The 19,203-nt window shown below is 42.6% G+C and overlaps 1 protein-coding gene across 7 annotated transcripts in view; it reads left to right on the plus strand.

Annotated features, from left to right (window-relative positions):
- Positions 1 to 19,203, plus strand: part of CADPS2 (calcium dependent secretion activator 2) — a 707,505-nt gene that overhangs the window by 107,458 nt on the left and 580,844 nt on the right. For all 7 annotated transcript variants that reach the window (XM_056573788.1, XM_056573791.1, XM_056573793.1 and 4 more), the window contains exon 6: positions 6,968 to 7,089. In XM_056573788.1, coding sequence (XP_056429763.1) covers positions 6,968 to 7,089 — 122 coding nt within the window. The remainder of the gene's footprint in view (positions 1 to 6,967; positions 7,090 to 19,203) is intronic.

Below are 19,203 nucleotides of genomic sequence, written 5' to 3' on the forward strand. Positions count from 1 at the left end.
GCTTTTTTGGGGCCCAGGCCTGGGGTGGGCTGGGGAGAGGGGGGTTAATGCTGCCGTGGGGTGAGGGGTTAATGCTACCGCTGCCATGGGGTGAGGGGTAACTTAACCCCTCACCCCATGGCAGCGGCAGCATTAACCTCTCACCCCGCGGCAGCAATAACGCTGCCATGGGGTGAGGGGTTGTTACCCCTCACCCCATTGCAGCGGTAGCGTAAACCCCTCACCCCGCGGCAGCATTAAAGATGCCGCGGGGTGAGGGGTTAACGCCCCGCTGTCGACTGAGGCGCAGGCCGGCGACGTCACTGTCATGTGACGTTACATTGTCACATGACAGTGAGGATCCGCGTGGCCCCGGAAGAAGAGACTCCGCTCCGATGGCACCAGGGCAGGTAAGTAAACTGACGGCGCCATGACAGATCCTTCCGGGACACTGCATTGTCCCGGAATGAGGGTGACCATGACAGACTCGCGGAGCCGCGGCAAAGGAATAAAAGAGCCGCGGGTTGCCGACCCCTGATTTAGGGGAAAAAAAGCGGTAAGAAATGTAAAAAAATAAATAAATATATATATATAATATCACACATTTTTTTTCAAAGCTTCAAATTTGGGTTCTGAAGTCATTTATTGGTTTTTGCTTATGTATGCTATAAAAAAATGGTATTCAAAAGTGATTTTATTGGTTTTTGCTTTTATAAGCCAAATTTATCAACCCACAATGATAGTATAATAGATGTGTCACACATAAGCAAAACCAAAAGCAAGAAAAAAATGCCTACAGAACTTGCTTACCAAAGCAACGATGATAAATGTCCCCCATGGTGCTAGTACACTTCTTTTTTTTTTTTTTTTATAATTATACTTCACTACACAACTTTTTGCTTTCTCCTCTGCAACTTTTTAACCTGTTGCGCCAAAATGTGCAACTTTTTACAAATGCTGTCCACAGCCAGTTATGTAAACCACATCTGTACTGCTGTAGATTTGTAAGAAATTGACCCCACACTGGACTCCCCTTTATACACAGGCTAGACCTTCTTAAATTCTGTCCAGACACCAAACTAGACCTCACTGTTTACACACCTTGGAATAGATCCCAAAGAATGCCTTTAAAGACCTGAGACCAGATCTTCATCTCAGAAAAGCTAGTAAGCATAACAATGTAACTGGATGTCTGTGAAACCAGAGGTATAAAAGTAAATCCAATACTGATTAAGGTCATATCATTTAGTTACTGTGCGGTTCTATCGTTGTGGAGGCACATGCTGTGATACTACAGAATAATGACTGATGCATACTGGACAGACATTATGTCTCATTATTCTGTCTGAGCAACACAGAGATGGACGGTCTTTATAATGAAAATGTGAAAAATATCCTGCTACATCTTAAATGTCAACTCCTCACCTGTGACAGGCCCTGTGGCTAGCTTAAAGGGGTACTCCTCCAGTGGAAAACTTTTATTTATTTATTTTTTTTAAATCAACTGGTGCCAGAAAGTTACAGATTAGTAAATTACTTCTTTAAAAAAAAATATTAATCCTTCCAGTACTTCTTAGCTGCTGAATACTACAGAGGAAATTTATTTTCTTTTTGGAACACAGAGCTCTCTGCTGAATCACGAGCACAGTGCTCTCTGCTGACCTCTCTGTCCATTATAGGAACTGTCCAGAGCAGCATATGTTTGCTATGGGGATTTTCTCCTATTCTGGACAGTTCTTAAAATGGACAGCAGTACTCAGCAGAGAGCTCTTTGTTCCAAAAAGAAAGGAATTTCCTCTGTAGTATTCAGCAGCTAATAAGTACTGGAAGGATTACAGTTTTTTAATAGAAGTAATTTATAAATCTGTTTAACTTTCTGGCACCAATTGATTAAAAAAAAACGTTTTTCACCGGAGTACCCCTTTAAAGGGGTACTCCGCCCATAGACATCTTATCCCCTATCCAAAGGATAGAGGAGGGGCTAAGATGTTAGATCGCCGCGGTGCCGCTGCTGGGGAGCCCCGGGATCCCTGCTGCGGCACCCCGCTATCATTACAGCACAGAGCGAGTTCGCTCTGTGCGTAATGACGGGTGATACAGGGGATGGAGCAGCGTGACGTCATGGCTCCGCTCCTCGTGACATCACGGCCCGTCCCCTTAATGCAAGTCTATGGGAGGGGGCGTGACCACATCACGAGGGGCTGAGCCGTAACGTAATGATTCTCCGGCCCCTGTATTGCCCATCATTACGTGCAGAGCGATTCCGGGGCTCCCCAGCAGCGGGACCTCGGCGATCTGACATTTTATCCCCTATCCTTTGGATAGGGGATAAGATGTCTAGGGGCGGAGTACCCCTTTAACTGTGATAGAACTGGATACCACCTCACACATCTTTTCTTACCCTTTTCTTAAAGTGACTACAATAAAAGAGCTCTGTGGTGTGATATAGTTTAATACCAAAGATTATATTTTCACTGCTCACCGATGTGGGTTGCACAAACCAAGTACAACATTGGAAATAGTGTGTAAGCCGTAACCGGGACCCTGCAGCCACTCCAAGCCTCGTGCGCAGCATACAAACAAAGAAAAGGGCTGGATTACAAAGGGCGCTGGGAGCCAGGTAAGAGTATTGCACATTTATTACCCACAAAGCATTGTGGATAATAAATGTGCAATACTCCTACCTGGCTCCCAGTGCCCTTTGTAATCCAGCCCTTTTCTCCGAAGGTTCTTGGTTTGTTTTCTTAAAGTGCATGGTTTTGTTAGATTAACCCATCCGAGTGATAACAAGCTGATTTTCGTGCTCTCACTGTTATTGAGCCCTTGGGAGTTACCTCCATGGTGCCCAGCATTTCCCCAGCGTTTGGCTGTTTGCCACTATTACACACACATGACTCCCTTACTTATCTGGCTGATCACAGGACATACTCTTCTCTGCCATTAAATAGTACTTGATAAATTGCACTGAACTGAACAGGCTGACACTGATACTGCCGATGATTTACACAGTATGGTACTAGTCATGTTGAGGAAAAATGAGTTACTGATGTACTGGGTTTGCAAGGTACTCTGTGAGCAAAAATGAAAGAATCTGCAGGATCATAGTAAGGAAAGGGTTACATTAAACACGTGTGAGCTACTGTTGATGCTGCTGCTTCGAAGCTAAATATTGGGGGAAGGGATAGATTGCACTGCAGACATTCAGAAGTAGGTACACTGCTATTTACACAAGGGACAGCTGCCCTGAGCTTTATGGGTGGTGTGATGTAAAGAAAGCCTTGATTTACCTTCAAGGAACTGTTTGGATCATATTCAGCAGGCAAACTGGCTCAGTTTGAAAGTACACAGCCCAGGTTTTCTCATTCTCCTGCACATAGCACCCATGTAGACTGATTTTTCCTGACAACAAGCAGTGGACGACAAATTACAGATAAGAAAGGCACCTAGTGGCCAGGACCATAAAACTGATTTTCTAGGGCAAAGAGTAATTTTTGGGTAAATTAAGGGGTTTACAAATAAGGGATCACATTGGCTATTTAATGGAGGAAAGTTGTTTAAAAGAATAGACTGTTTAAAGCACCACAGATGCGTGGTTGCAGTACAGGGCTCTTAACTTCTAGAGGTCTGCTCTGCTAAAGATAAATATATTGGTACCCAAACTCTACTGGAGTTATTATGACTGACTAATGGGATTCTAAGCATACACATTGGGGGAGATTTATCAAAACCTGTGCAGAGGAAGAGTGGGGCAGTTGCCCATAGCAACCAATAAGATCACTTCTTTCATTTTTCGCAGGCCTCTATAAAAATAAGCGATCTGGTTGCCATGGGCAACTGCTCCACTCTCCCTCTGCACAGGTTTTGCTATATCTCCACTATAATGTGTGAAACAAACATTCAGGTATTCTCCTGTGCTTCTACTGACTGTGTCCGCCTTTGCTCTTTGTGACCACTGGAGATTGTCTCCAGTGGCTCATGGGACCAGAAGGAAGTGCAGAAAAAGGGAAAGGTAAGTATGTGGAGCACCCAGGAGATTTATTTTCTCCCCTGGGAATCCTGGAGCTCTCCCTCTTTTTGGGAGTCTCCTGGGCATTTTGCAATAGTTTGATTAGACCAATAACTTTCTAAAGTGAAGTAGTTATTGCTGTAATCATGATAATAATGTCTTTTGTTATATAACTCTGTTCCTAACTGAATATAGCATTGTGTGTGGCTCATGTAACTGCCCATAGCAACCAATCAGAGTACCTTTCATTTTTTTTTTTTTTTTTTTTTTTTTTTTAAAGATCTCTAAAAATGACAGACACAATCTGATTGATTAGTTTGGATACTTATCCTCCACACAGGTTTTGACAGTTGCTCCTAAGGCCGGATTCACATGGGCAAATATGTGCCAAATTCAGCCTGGAAAACACTGGACATTCCGCACGCTCCAGCAGTAGCTAGGACTCGAAAATGGACTTGAAAATGGACAAGTCTATTATTTCTGTGGACGCTGGAAACTGGATTTCCACGGCAGAAACATCTGACGCAGGAATTCCGCTGTGTGCACAGTGCAACAGAATCCCATTGAAATGAATGGGACTCTGCTGCAGCGGAATGTCTGTGTGGAATATTCTGGCAGAATTCTGCACTGACATTCAGCCATGTGAACATACCCATAGTAGGAGTGTATTTATTTATAAAAATAAAAAGCAGAAGTAGCAGCTGTTCTTTGTACACTGCTAAAAAAAAAAAAAAAAAAAAAAATAATAAAAAAAAGGGAACACTGAAACAACACAATGGGGGAGATTTATCAAAACCTGTGCAGAGGAAAACTTGCCCAGTTGCCCATAGCAACCAATCAGCTTGCTTCTTTCATTTTTATGAAGGCCTGTGAAAAATGAAAGAAGCAATCTGATTGGTTGCTATGGGCAACTGGGCAAGTTTTCCTCTGCACAGGTTTTGATAAATCTCCCCCAATGTAACTCCAAATCAATCACACTTCTGTGGAATCACACTGTCCACTCAGGAAGCAACACTGATCGACAATCAATTTCACATGCTGTTGTGCAAATAGAACAGACAACATGTGGAAATTATAGGCAATTGGCAAGACACCCCCAATAAAGGAGTGGTTCTGCAGTTGGTGACCACAGACCACTTCTCAGTTCCTATGCTTTCTGGCTGATGTTTTGGTCACTTTTGAAATGCTGGCGGTGCTTTCACTTTAGTGGTAGCATGAGACTAGAACCCACACAAGTGGCTCAGGTAGTGCAGCTCATCCAGGATGGTACATCAATGCAAGCTGTGGCAAGAAGGTTTGCTTTGTCTGTCAGCGTAGTGTCCAGAGCATGGAGGCGCTACCAGGAGACAGGCCAGTACATCAGGAGACATGGAGGAGGCCGTAGGAGGGAAACAACCCAGCAGCAGGACCGCTACCTCTGCCTTTGTGCAAGAAGGAGCAGGAGGAGCACTGCCAGAGCCCTGCAAAATGACCTCCAGCAGGCCACAATGTGCATGTGTCCACTCAAACGGTCAGAAACTGGCTCCACGAGGGTGGTATGAGGGCCTGACGTCCACAGGTGAGGATTGTGCTTACAGCCCAACACCATGCAAGACGTATGGCATTTGCCAGAGAACACTAAGATTGGCAAATTCGCCACTGGCGCACTGTGCTCTTCACAGATGAAAGCAGGTTCACACTTAGCACATGTGACAGAGTCTGGAGATGCCGGTTTGGCGGTGGGTCAGTAATGGTGTGGGGTCGCATTTCTTTGGGGGGCCACACAGCCCTCCATGTGCTTGCCAGCGGAAGCCTTACTGCCATTAGGTACCGGGATGAGATCCTCAGACCCATTGTAAGACCATATACTGGTACAGTTGGCCCTGGGTTCCTCCCAATGCAAAAAATTCTAGACCTCATGTGGCTGGAGTGTGTCAGCAGTTCCTGCAGGAGGATGGCATTGATGCTATGGACTGGCCTGCCCGTTCCCCAGACCTGAATCCGATTGAGCACATCTAGGACAACATGTCTCGCTCCATCCACCAACGCCACGTTGCACCACAGACTGTGCAGGAGTTGGCGGATGCTTTAGTCCAGGTCTGGGAGGACATCCTTCAGGAGCATGCCCAGGCGTTGTAGGGAGGTCATATGGGCACGTGGAGGCCACACAGACCACCGAGCCTCTTTTTGAGTAGTTTTAAAGGACATTACATCAAAGTTGGATCAGCCTGTAGTGTGGTTTTCCACTTTGATTTTGAGTGTGACTCCATATCCAGACCTCCATGGGTTGATAAATTTGATTTCCATTGATAAATTTTGTGTGATTTTGTTGTCAGTACATTCAACTATGTAAAGATGAAAGTATTTCATACGGTTAGTGTATTCATTCAGATCTAGGATGTGTTATCTTAGTATTCCCTTTATATTTTCGAGCAGTGTATTACCTCATTTCTTTTGGACCACACCTGGTTTTAGCTTAAGAACGTCACAGCAAAACTGCACTGTGTAAGAGTAAAGGTGATGAAATAAATATGACAATGGATTTGTATAATGAAGAAGTAGCACATACTTTGTATTACATTTTTTATTTGTTATTAAAGTAGGAGTATCATGGGAAAAACGTCTTCCCCTATCAAAAGGATAGGGGATAAGTTTTAGATTGCGGGGGTCCAAGTGATGGGGCCCCCACGTGATCTCCTGTTTGGAGCCCGGGCTCTCCTTCACAGCGGTGTGTCATGACCCCCGCCCGAAGCGGGGGCCACTACGCCCTTTCTATATAGCTCTATGGAGGTGGGCGTAGCAGCCCCCGCTGTGGGCGGGGGTCGTGATGCGCCAATGTGAAGGAGAATTGGGGCTCCAAACAGGAGATAGTGGGGGCCCCAGCGCTCGGACCCCCCATGATCTAAAACTTGTCCCCTTTCCTTCGGATAGGGGAGAAGTTTTCTTCCATGATACTTCTCCTTTTAATGTTTGGTTTATTAACTGTCATCTCTTTTTATATAGATTGTTATCTTGGAAGTTCAGGGCTTGAAGTCAGTGGCACCAAACAGAATTGTTTACTGTACAATGGAAGTAGAGGGTGGTGAAAAACTCCAGACAGATCAAGCTGAAGCCTCAAGACCTCAGTAAGTGTCACTAAATGTTTATTAGTACATTATAACAACTCAGTTAAATTGCTCTCGGGCAGGTAAAATATTTTCCATACTACTGACACCTTTACATGGTGCCATTACATAATTCAACCACTAAGACATAAGAAAACAATGTCAGAAAATGATCTCTTGACTTTAGGATGGAAAAGCTTTGGTCCATATGACTTCTCATAAATAGTGTGATCTTGTGTTCCAGCTTAGATGTAGAGATTTGATTTTTATAGTTTTTTATGCATGCTTTGTGACCTGTGCAGAGGTCACTGCGCAGGCTGCTTTTGCTGAACATTGCAGATATATGTCGGCAACCTGTCAAAGATTTGCCAACATATACTGCATGTTCGAGAGGGTAACAGGCCGTTTAACTTTAATGGGCTGATTGTAGTCTAATAGTGAGTATGTTTGTCCTTTTTTTCTCAATCGTATACTGTGCGGGATTCAGGACTACACTTTGGGGCCCTGCTTGCAACATGTGAATGGCACCTAAACAGCATGATTTAGAATGGCACCAATGTATAGATATAGTTTCCCTGAATATAAAATACCAACACAGTAGTTTGTAAATATCGTATACATATTAGTGTAGGGGGAAGAAAAAAAAAATCCACAAAATAATTTTTTTAAATAAATTTTTGTGATGTTTTCTGAAAGGGTTCTTCATCCCCCTATACACACTTTGACTCACTGGTTATACTAAGTGGAAGAGATGGGAAGGATTTAGGGGTTGACCTCCTTAATTCATGACAGAATTGGCTCTTGTCTGTAGTTGGACCTCATAGTTTATGTCTTAGGGCTCAATGGAGTACAAAAACCTAATTAATGCTAGCTGAAGGGCTTATGCTACACTGATTCTCTGATGTCTTTCCTTCACTACTTCCCTACCCTTACCCTCCCCATCTTTCTTTTTTTTTCTTCTTCTAAAATTCATAACTCTTACATTTCCATTCCTAGACCCATATGAGGGCTTGTTTTTTGCGTGACCAGATGTACTTGTAATGACAGTTGTAATGACATCACTCATTATACCCTTAAATGTATGGTAAATCCCCAAAAATATTTTTTGTGTAAGGAAATTGAAACGAAAAGGATAATTTAGCAAATTTGGAGGATTTCATTTTCATGCTGTACACTTTATGGTAAAAAATAAATTTTTTCTTTATTCTCTGGGTCAATATGATACCCATGGTTACATACATTTCTATTATTGTACGGCTTTTTAAAAAATCTCAAACTTTTTTTATTTTTTTACAAAATCAGTATGTTTAAAGTTACCCTATTTTGACCACCTCTAACTTTCTTATTTTTCCGTATTCAGCGATGTGTGAGGGCTCATGATCTGTAGTTTGTTTTGGTACCAGATTTGCGTATATGTGAATTTTTGATCGCTTTTTATTAAAAATTTTTGCAGTTTGATGTGACAAAAAAGCAGATATTTTTGCCTTTTTTTTTTACATTTACGCCATAGGGGACATTTACGCATGCAAGATACTAAAAATGTTTATCTATCTTTTTTTTTTATGCTTTTATGTATTAATATGGGGAAAAAGGGTGTTTTTTCACTTTTTTTAAAAACTTTTTTTACATTTATTTTACACTTTTTTAGTCCCCATAGGGGACTATTTATAGCAATCATTAGATTGCTAATACTGTTCAGTATTATCGGTCATCTTCTGCTCTGATCTGCTGAAAGGCAGATCAGTGCAGAAGACCCCAGGAGACGACGGAGGCAGGTGAGGGGACCTCAGTCCGCCATCTTGGCTGATTTGATTCCTGCGGCAGTGCCGCGGGCAATAAGATCAGCCATTATAAGTGCCGCAGATGCCGTGATCTGTATTGATCACGGCACCTGAGGGGTTAATGGCAAACATCAGCGCGATCGCTAATGTCCACTATTACCGGCGGGTCCGCGGCTGCGGACAGCCACCAGGACCGGCCGGGAATAAAGCGAGCGCAGCTCCTTCGCTCTTATCACAATCGCGCCATAAATGTACGGGCTGTGTGCTAAGAGGTGCAATGCAGCGCCGTACATTTACTGTGCATGTCCTTAAGGGGTAAAAGGAGTACTCTGGTGGAAAACCTTTTTATTTAAATAGTTTATTTTTTATAAACTTGTGCCAGAAAGTTAAACAGATTTGAAAATGACTTCTATTTAAAAATATTGATCCTTCCAGTACTTATCAGTTACTGTATGCTCCACAGGAAGTTCTTTTCTTTTTTAATTTCTTTTCTCTATGACCACCGTGCTCTCTGCTGACACCTCTGTCCATGTTAGAAATTGTCCAGAGCAGGAGAAAATCTCCAAACCTATCCTGCTCTGGAAAGTTCCTGACATGGACAGAGGTGTCGGCAGAGAGCACTGTGGTCAGACAGAAAAGAAATTCAAAAAGTTTTTAAAAATAATACCCCCACCCCCCACACCCCAATAAAAATCTAAATGTCCCCCCAAGAAAACAAGAAATATTTGGTTCCTGCAACGTGCGGATCACATTCCTGATCTTGCACGGTTGCATTAAAAGTATTGGTTTAATAAGACGTGCACCCCGTCCCTTTTAGATTTGTAAGTTCTCAAAATTGTTGTACTTTATATGTTATTTAAAAAAAATCGAAAAATAATATAGAAAATTTAATCTATGTATACTTAAGTTCCTTTTTACTTTTTTTTTTTTTTTTCTTTGACGATGAAAAGGAGATTGGAGCAAAGATCCAGGGATGGGAGAAAATATTACCCAATGTTTTCTTATGGGATGTTTCCTCTCTCCTTTTGAGCAATGCTTGGATTCTACTTTTCTTCTTCTGTACATGATGTAAAAGTGGAGATGGTAAGGACGATGCCAGTGGCTGTCCTTGTGTTTATTTAACAGCTACTATAGAGAACAGTCAATACACAGCAGTCATTTCCTATAAATCTAAAGCAATGTGTTCCTTCACATAAGACAGACCATTACTTTGGCTGATTATTTCTTCCAGTCTTCTAAGACATAATTCAAGGTAATGTTACCATGGTTTTAGCAGAATGAAAACATGATATATCTACTGATTAATTAAAGTATTACATGCCTCAACATTGAAATGTCTACACTGAGAAGAAAATGTAATGGAGTAATAGAAATAAGAGGATCAATAAACATGTTAATACTCCATGCTTTCATCATTTGCATATTAAGTGTGAGCGCCACGTGCAGAAATACATGCACTTACGCATCTTGGCATGCCATCAGTCAGGTTTTTAATGGTTGTCTGAGAAATGTTCTTTCATGCTGAATGCACTTGGGTATACAAATAATTAAGATTTGTTGCTGGCAGCTCCCTTTGCAATTTCTAAAGTATATCCCATATATGCTCAGTGGGAGACTAATCCAGACACACTGCAGGCCATGGTAGCATGTTTAGTCAATGCATGCTTCTCAGCAACATGCTGAGCAACATGCTGCCTGGTGTCTTTAGCTCCCGGGACACTTTAGAGAAATGTCAGTACCACTGGTTCCATGACCAAATCAATGTTCCAATGTGCCTGGAAAGAAGAGTAGAAGGGTCTACTTTAAGGGGTTCAGCTACCATACATTATGCCACCCTACACCACAATCCCGGGAGTAGGACCAGTGGGATGTTCCCTTGAGAAGGCCTCTTCATTAGGTTGCTCAAGTGGTTTCCAGACAAATCTCTATCATTGTATCCAAGACAAAAGCGGGACTCCATTCTAGCCTCCATTGCTAACTTGTTCTGCGCCATAACTTGGCATTGCAATTTTAACATTGAAAAGGTAACATCACTCCTGTCCTACTTCCAGAATTGTAGTGTAGGATGGCATAATGTATGGTAGCTGAACCCCTTAACCCCTTCCCTCTCAGACCATTTTAAATTTTTTCACTTTTTGTTTTTTCTTCCCTCCCCCTCTAAAAATCATAACACTTTCAATTTTCCACCTACAGACTCATATGAGGGCTTGTTTTTGTGCCACCAATTTTAGTTTGTAATAGCATTAGCAATTTCACCACAAAATCTACGGCGAAACCAGAAAAAAAATATTTGTGGGGCAAAATAAAAAAAATGCCATTTTGTACAAATGACATGGTACAGTACATGGTTACAAGGATACCTAATTTGTTTAGGTTTTTATTTTACTGCTTTAAAAAATTATAACTGCATGCACCAAAATTATGTTTTAAATTGTCATCTTCTGACCCCTTTAACTTTTTTTATTTTTCAGTATACGGGACTATATGAGAGCTCAGTTTTTGCGTCTTACCGTGGGAGCCCGTAGTGGACGTAAATATACTTCCATTTGCAGGAAGGGGTACTCCGCCCCTAGACATCTTGTCCCTATCCAAAGGATAGGGAATACGATGCCTGATCCCGGGGGTCCCACCGCTGGGGACCCCTGTGATCTCCCTGCTGCACCCGGCATTCGTTTAGAGTGTCTGGTGCAGCGCTGGAGGCTCGTGACTTCGTGACATAGACTTGCATTGAGGGGGCACGGCCGTGACAGCACCAGTCATCCGAGTCCCCCTTTAAGTCTTCTTTCCAGATACACTTACAGCTCAGCATTACATTGATTTAGTTGTGGAACTATTGGTATAGCCATTTCTCTGAACTGTCCCAGGACAATTTCAGGTGGCATATTACTTGGGCTACTGTGAGCAGCCTGCACGGCCTAAACATTCTACCAAAGTATACATAGTCTCCAGATTTGTACCCCATTGAGCGTATCTGGAACGTCATCTGTCATCAATTGCAAAGGGAGCGGCATTCAGCAGATCTTAATGAATTGCGTCCCCAAGTGCATTCATTATGGCAAAACTATCATTCACACTGAATAAAGAGGTTTTGAATGATTTGTTTCTATTTTTTTATCATTTACATATTAAGAAATGTGTAATTGTGATATTAAAAAGTGTATCTTAAATAATTAACATATATGGACATTTACATTTTTATCTGTACTTCTCTTTTTCTGTCCCCTTGGTGTGTTCATAGTTTTTACCGTCAATATTTAGGTGATTCAAATGTATATATTAATAGAGGAATGGACACTTTATCTGACAGTTTTATTCCACTTTTACAGTGATTTTGTAAATTGTTTACATTTTTAAAACCTTACCTATGAGCTAAACTGTGATTGAATGTTGTGCAGTTCAAGAACAGATAAGAAAACATACACTTTGTTTATAGGTTTTTTAACTGAATATACCGTATTTCTCAAAAATAAGTATTTAAAGTCTATTATCATGGTTAAGGATTGCAAACTGTCTTGGTTCAATTACAACAAATCTACATTCCAGAATCAAGTGTTTTTTTTTTTTTTTTTTTTTTTTTTTTTTAAACTGCTGCTGCCGCCGCCATGTTTCATGGTGTTTCTAAACAAAATGATAGCTCACATGTGCATTTAGCATTCTTTTGCAACCTTTAAATGGACAGCAGTGGTGTTAGAATAATGTATCCTTTGTTCTTGAGTGCACACTTCTCTTACTAGTTGTTTGATGCTGGGCTAAGGAACATTCCAATAAATGGATAGCGTGAAGGTAAAAAACTAAACACTGCAAGTGCAGTATTTATTTTTTTAAATCAGATAGTTTTTATTAAAGGTTTTGCAAACAGTTTAAAACAACATACAGACAATAAACCCACCCACCCACTCAACAAAGAAACCTTCCATCTCTACCCCTTTACAGCACAAAATGCACTTGTAGTAAACCAAAGGTTTAGGAATCTTCTGTCCCGAAGGCCAGTCTCCCTCGCATCACACACTCAGAACTACCAAAAGCGGTACCTACAGGCGCTCCAACACAACCACCAAAAGAGGGTATGAAGAAAGACGTTAGTACAAGAATAGAGCCACATTCACAAATCGCCAGCATGCATGCCATTTATAATACGTCAGACATACTGAGGATGAACAGTCATCTAGGAACCATCCGACGGGGGGGTCAAAGTGGTTTACCCAGGGTCCCCAGATACCATCAAACTTCCATTCAACCTTACACTTAATATATATCCCTTTCCCCAAGCGCACTATTTGCGTTATTCTTTTGACAAGATCAGCTACTCCCGGAGGAGACAGTCTGATCCAGAACTGCGCTATAAGTTTCCTGGCCTGATATAACACACGTAAAATTCCCACTTCTCTCATGGAGGGTTCCTAATCGCAACCAATAAGACCAAGTAAGCAAACCTTAGGTGTTTTATTCAACGTTACCCCGTAAATAGTCTCAATAAGTCGTATCACATCATTCCAATATGCATGTAAGACAGGGCAAGCCCACATCATATGTAACAAATGAGCCTCCAACTCACCACACCTGGGGCAAGAAGAGTCATACCGAACACCAATGTTATGTAGGAACACCCTATGCAAAAAGAATAATTGTGATAGTCTATTAGACTCCGACAAAGAGAAAGCACTATACACCATTCCTCGTCACTCAACCCACCAAGATCTCTCTCCCACTTAGCGCGGACAGTCAAGGGGGAAACGCTCATGGTAGAAGCTTAACAATTCACCGTATAGCCAAGAAATAATACTTGCAGACTCCTTTTTCGTAACCACGGATTCTAGGACCCTGGTAGACTGTATCTCCAGCGGCCGTAGCCGTTTCATACACATGACAGAGTTGCAGGTATCGATAAAATGAGGAGCACGGTAAAGCAACTCCTCCTGCAAATCCTCAAAAGATCTAACTACCCCCTGCACAGCCAGCTGCCCCAGTTCACACAATCCCCTCCTCTCCCAGTAGCCAGCATCCACAAAAGAGTAGAAAACCTGCAAGCTTGGGTTACGCCACAGCGGTGTAAGTGGTAAAGAATTCGTAAGACCCAGTAACTTGCGCGTATGGCCCCAGAGCTTGCAGAGGAGCGGGAGAAGAGTCCGGAGGTCTGGTCAGGGCTCCAATTTCAAGAATGTGTAGTGACACTCTCCCTCCATGTTTAGCCATAAATAAACGTCCAGTAGGCCCCAATAAAGACGTCTTCGCCCACCCTCTTAACTGATGAAGTTGGGAGGCGATAAAGTACAGCTAGGGATTAGGTAACGCCAGCTCCCCTGAAGATTTTGCCCTTTTGTAAGGTTTCATGTTTGATCCTAGCAGTCTTTCCCCCCCCCCCCCCCCATACTTACTGTCTGAAAAGCCGCTGTATTCTGTGAAAGTAAGCCATTGCTATCCACACTGGAGAGTTCTGCAGCACATATAGAAACTGCGGCATGAGGACCATTTTTGTTAGATTAGTCCGGCCAACCACCGAATTCGGCAATTTACACCAGACCGCCACCTTTTGTGAACTCTTGTCCAGCAGGGGTGTCAGGTTCCGGGGTATAAAAGCATGCAAAAATGGTGTGATGTTGATACCTAAGTACTTAAATTCCTTAACCACCGGAATATTAGAGAGGGCTATCTGAGGAATATTAGGCAGAGCATCTAGGGGCATCAGAACAGACTTGTCCCAATTGATAAGCAGGCCAGAGTAGATACCAAACTCCGAAATAATAGACATAGCAGGAGACAGGGATCTAGCAGTATCACCCAAGAATAGTAACATGTCATCTGCATAAAGCGCCACTCTCTCGTCAATGGAGCCGTAGCGGAATCCAATTAGATCCGGTGAGGCTCACAGGAGACAAGCCAGCGGATTTATGGCTAACGCAAAGAGCAGAGGCGACAGGGGACACCCCTGTCGTGTACCCCTCTGTAGTTCAAATAATGGGGACAACCTGCCATTGACCCGGAGAAGGGTAGTCGGACGCTGATAGAGAAGTTTAACATAAGTAAGGAATTTAGGTCCAAACCCCATGGCCCCCATTACCCTCCACAAATAATTCCATTCAACGCTATCAAATGCTTTGGCAGCGTCCAATGAAAAAATCAATCTCGCTCCTGCGCCCTCCTGAGTCATCTGCAAATTCAGGTACACCCTCCTAATATTATCGACCGTGGACTTACCCGGCATAAAGCCTGTCTGATCACCATGGACCAGAGACAACACGACCCCCAGCCAGTCTGTTAGCGAGTACCCGGGCCAGCAGCTTTACATCGGCACACAATAATGAGATCGGTCTATAAGAACCCGCGCATAATGGATCCTTTCCAGGTTTAGGTAAAAGTACTACAGTGGCCTCCATCATGGAGTGGGGTAAAGAGCCATCGAAAGCCGCCGACTCTACCACTCGCAACAACTGGGGCAGGAGTATCCCTGAGAATTTTTTATATACTTCACTCGGAAGGCCATCCGAACCTGGGGCTTTTTCATTAGCTGCATTTTTCAAAGCTAATTCCAGTTCCTCCAGAGAGATGGGCGAGTCCAGCCCGTCCCTCTGCTCCGGAGAAAGGGAAGGAAGTGATGCCCTGCTCACATAATCCGCCAAGGCCCCCTCAGTACAAGAGACCTTGGTAGAGTATGCATCTTTATAAAAATCTACCATCACACCTAAAATATCCTCATCCTCCATAACCTCTCTCCCCCGGCTATCCCTCAGACAGCCAATATACGCAACTTCCTGCTGGGCCCGAGCGATGGAAGCCAACAATTTACCCGTACTTTCACCACGCTCAAAGTAGCGATGCTTAGTGAAAAACCTCTTATGTTCCGCCGTTTCCTCTAAATATTTAGTATATTCACCCTGTGCCCGTAGCCACACATCCTTCATCCTAGAGGTAGGGTCCAAAGCATAGCCAGCTTCAGTAACAGACAGTCTCAACTTCTCTCCCCTCTCCCTAGTAAAGGACTTGTGAACACTTATGTCCCGAATAAATAAGCCATGCAGGAACACCTTTAGCAAGTCCCAAACCACGGAGACCGAAGCCGAACCATCAATAAGGGCGATAAAGTCCCTGAGTTCCACACCGACAATTTCGGCTGTAGTCAGTAATTGCAACCAGAACGGGTTCAGTCTCCATAGAGGGCGTACCCCTCCAGTGCTCCCTGTTAAGTCAATTCGTAAATGAATGGGGGAATGATCTGACAACCCTCTGGCCAAATAATCAACTTCTCTAACCAGGCCAGCTATATCCCCATCCCCAACGGCCATATCTATCCTGGACAGGGTACCATGTGTAGTCGAATAACAGGAGAACTGTTTAACACTAGGGTTACGCAGGCGCCACAGATCCAATAGGTCTACTTCTATCAACAACTTAGCAAGACCAGTAGGTCTAGAGGAGGGAGGGGACTGAGACCCCCAAAACTTATCCTTAGAAGCATCTAAGACCTGGTTAAAGTCACCACACATAAGCACAGGGGCCACTGGAAGTCCCGATACTATGGTTAGAATACGCTGCACTACATCACCACTATAGGGGGGAGGTATATATACACCAACTATAATAAGCATTCAGTGAGACACTTCACATAGCGCGCAGACAAATCTGCCATCAGGGTCGATGCTAGAGGAGATGGTCTTAAACGGAATAGATCTATGAACTAAAATACTAACTCCTTTAGCATGAGAAGATAAGGTAGAATGAAAAGAGTGTCCTACCCAAGCCCTTTGGAGGACCGAGGTGGTGTCTGCCTTCAGATGAGTTTCCGTAAGGCAGAGTATGGCCGGATGAAAGTGTTGCACCGAATTAAGTACTGCATAACGCTTTGCCACATCACTTAACCCCCTAACATTCCATCCTATAAAATTAAAGACCGCCATCAGGGACATTTGAGCATAAAAGGGCGAGAACGTCACCACTCACACAGAGAGAGACCAACTGCATACGCACAGTAAAGGTACAGACATAGCGTACAGCAGAATAGGGAGAGACGGAAAACAAAACAAACAATCACCCCAGAACAAAATACATAAACGGCCACACAAGTCGCCGTGTCACACGGCACCCAGGGGACAATTTTAAAGATACTAATTTTGGTTCATGTAGTTATAATTCTTTTTAAGTAGCAACTGCATAAATTAGGTATCCTTGTAACCGAATGGACCTACAGAATAAAGATAAGGTGTCATTTGTACTGAAAAGTGCTCTGCGTAGAATTGGAAGCCCCAAAATCTACAAAATGTTTTTTTTTGTTTTTTTTTCAATTTTGCCCCACAAATATTTTTTTGTCTAGTTTTGTGGTTAAATGATTAATGGTATTACAAAGTAAAATTGGTGGCGTAGAAAACAATTCCTCATATGGGTCTGTAGGTGGGAAAAAAAATGCAGGAAAAAAACAAAAGTGCTAAATATGAAAAATGGTCCGAGAGGGAGGGGGTTAAGATCCTGTGTGCAGATTGGAAATGGGAGTGGTCAGAATGAAGCTTTTCCTCAATAAAAGACACATGAAAGACCACCTGGAGTTTGCTGGGGGAAAAAACCTCTGGTCTGATAAAATTAAAATTTAACTTTCCCCTTTACCTTTATAGAGAGGTATTCCGCCCCTAGGGACAGGAAACCTGGAGAGTAAAATAAAGAGCCCTTCTCTCACTGCCTCCCTGGGGAGCCTGGAGGAAGCACAGGGTTTCTATATCCAACCATAGACCCTGCCAGTCTATTTTTCCTATCACCGAAAAGACTATATATATGTTTCTTAAAAGGGAACTCCAGGGAAGTTAAGAAACATAAAAATGTCAGACTACAACTCCCAGAAGTCAGTGCAGCTCTGTGTAATGGCTACCAGCCAACTGCTTTCACTCTGTGTGCATGCTTACACTGCTACTCAAACACGGTACATGTCTTTTTTCTTTCAGACTATCCTTCCCCCAGCAATAAATCATGCTGTGCTCTGAATAGCAGAAGTCAGTGATTAGATTTTCAGCAGGAAAACAGCAGCTATGTGCTCAGTTGTGACTGAGACTCTTCACTGCTTTTCTCTCACAGCTCACAAGAGGGGAGGTGTGGCTGTACAGAAATCAGACAGAAATCAGTTGGTGTTGTCTTGAAGTGAGGGGGCTAGGTCTCACCTAGGAGACAAAGTGGGTCTATAAAATTACGTTTTTCTCTCACTTGCTGCATGTGACAGCTGAAAGAGGGAAACTGCTCTATATAGTTAATGAATGATATTTAGAATAATACATAGGTTGGTGAAAGGGAAAGGATGGGCAATGGGTTTAGTTAATCAGAAAACCCCTTTAAGTTTATCAACATTTTTCAACACATAATAAATACAGTAGTTATAAACACTGTTTAATGTGGAAATAAAACATAAATCCCTTGTGTTTTGGTTCTCACATAAGACCGCTAGCTGAGTAGGTTACCTTTCATTGGCAAAAGTTGTCAAGACTAACCTTTTTAAAAAGCCAGTTGTACATGGCATTGAACAGCTAAGCTATCCCTTAAAGGGGTACTCAGGAGAAAACTTTTTTTTTTTTTTTTTTTTTTTATTTGAAGTTCAAAAAATAGAGTACCGGGCACTACCTAGTGAATGTATAGACAAGTAATAATGAACTCCAGCTGGATACGGCTCCCATTGAAGTAAACAGCCTGGGTCTAGGTGCTAACACGTCAAATCATAGATGCAAATATTCATGGGTAGATCAAAAGCACGGAGCTCTCACCCAGATCGCTGTGCAAACTTTTTTATTCGTTCAACAGAACAGAGACGGGATATAATGCAGGGAGGCAGGTGGTGAGATGCGGGGATATCAGATGGCGACGGGCCGTTATCGCGACGAGGTGCTTCGTCAGGCCAGGTGAGATGACATAGGGGAAAAGGTGTGTTTTAAACAAAAAAAGGTTGCTGTGGAAACACAGGTAAACAGGAAATACGCAACACAATATACACGTTACAACAGTGTGTTAAAAACGAATACCTTTTCTGTGAAACTGCTGTAAACTTAGTTTAAGACTAGCAACTAGTCATTCTGTAATTGAATAATCTGATTTAGAGGATAGTGAGGATTGTCATAACCTCCACTTTTATGGAGGTAATCCCTCGCACTTTAATCCACCTGTACTCCTGGGTACCCCTATTGATTTATTTAATAGAGCAGTATGTAAAGAAGTAAAAGCTCTTTTATATATCCATTCAGACAGGAACATCTCAGTAAAAGAAAAAGAAGCACTACAATGGCTCGCTGAGAGGGATGATATAGTGGTATCTAAAGCAGATAAAGGGGGCGCAGTGTTAGTGTGGAATAAGACAGATTATAAGAATGAAGCCGTAAATCAATTGGGTAAT

Source organism: Hyla sarda, chromosome 4, assembly GCF_029499605.1.
Source record: "Hyla sarda isolate aHylSar1 chromosome 4, aHylSar1.hap1, whole genome shotgun sequence".
Classification (NCBI taxonomy): Eukaryota; Metazoa; Chordata; class Amphibia; order Anura; family Hylidae; genus Hyla; species Hyla sarda.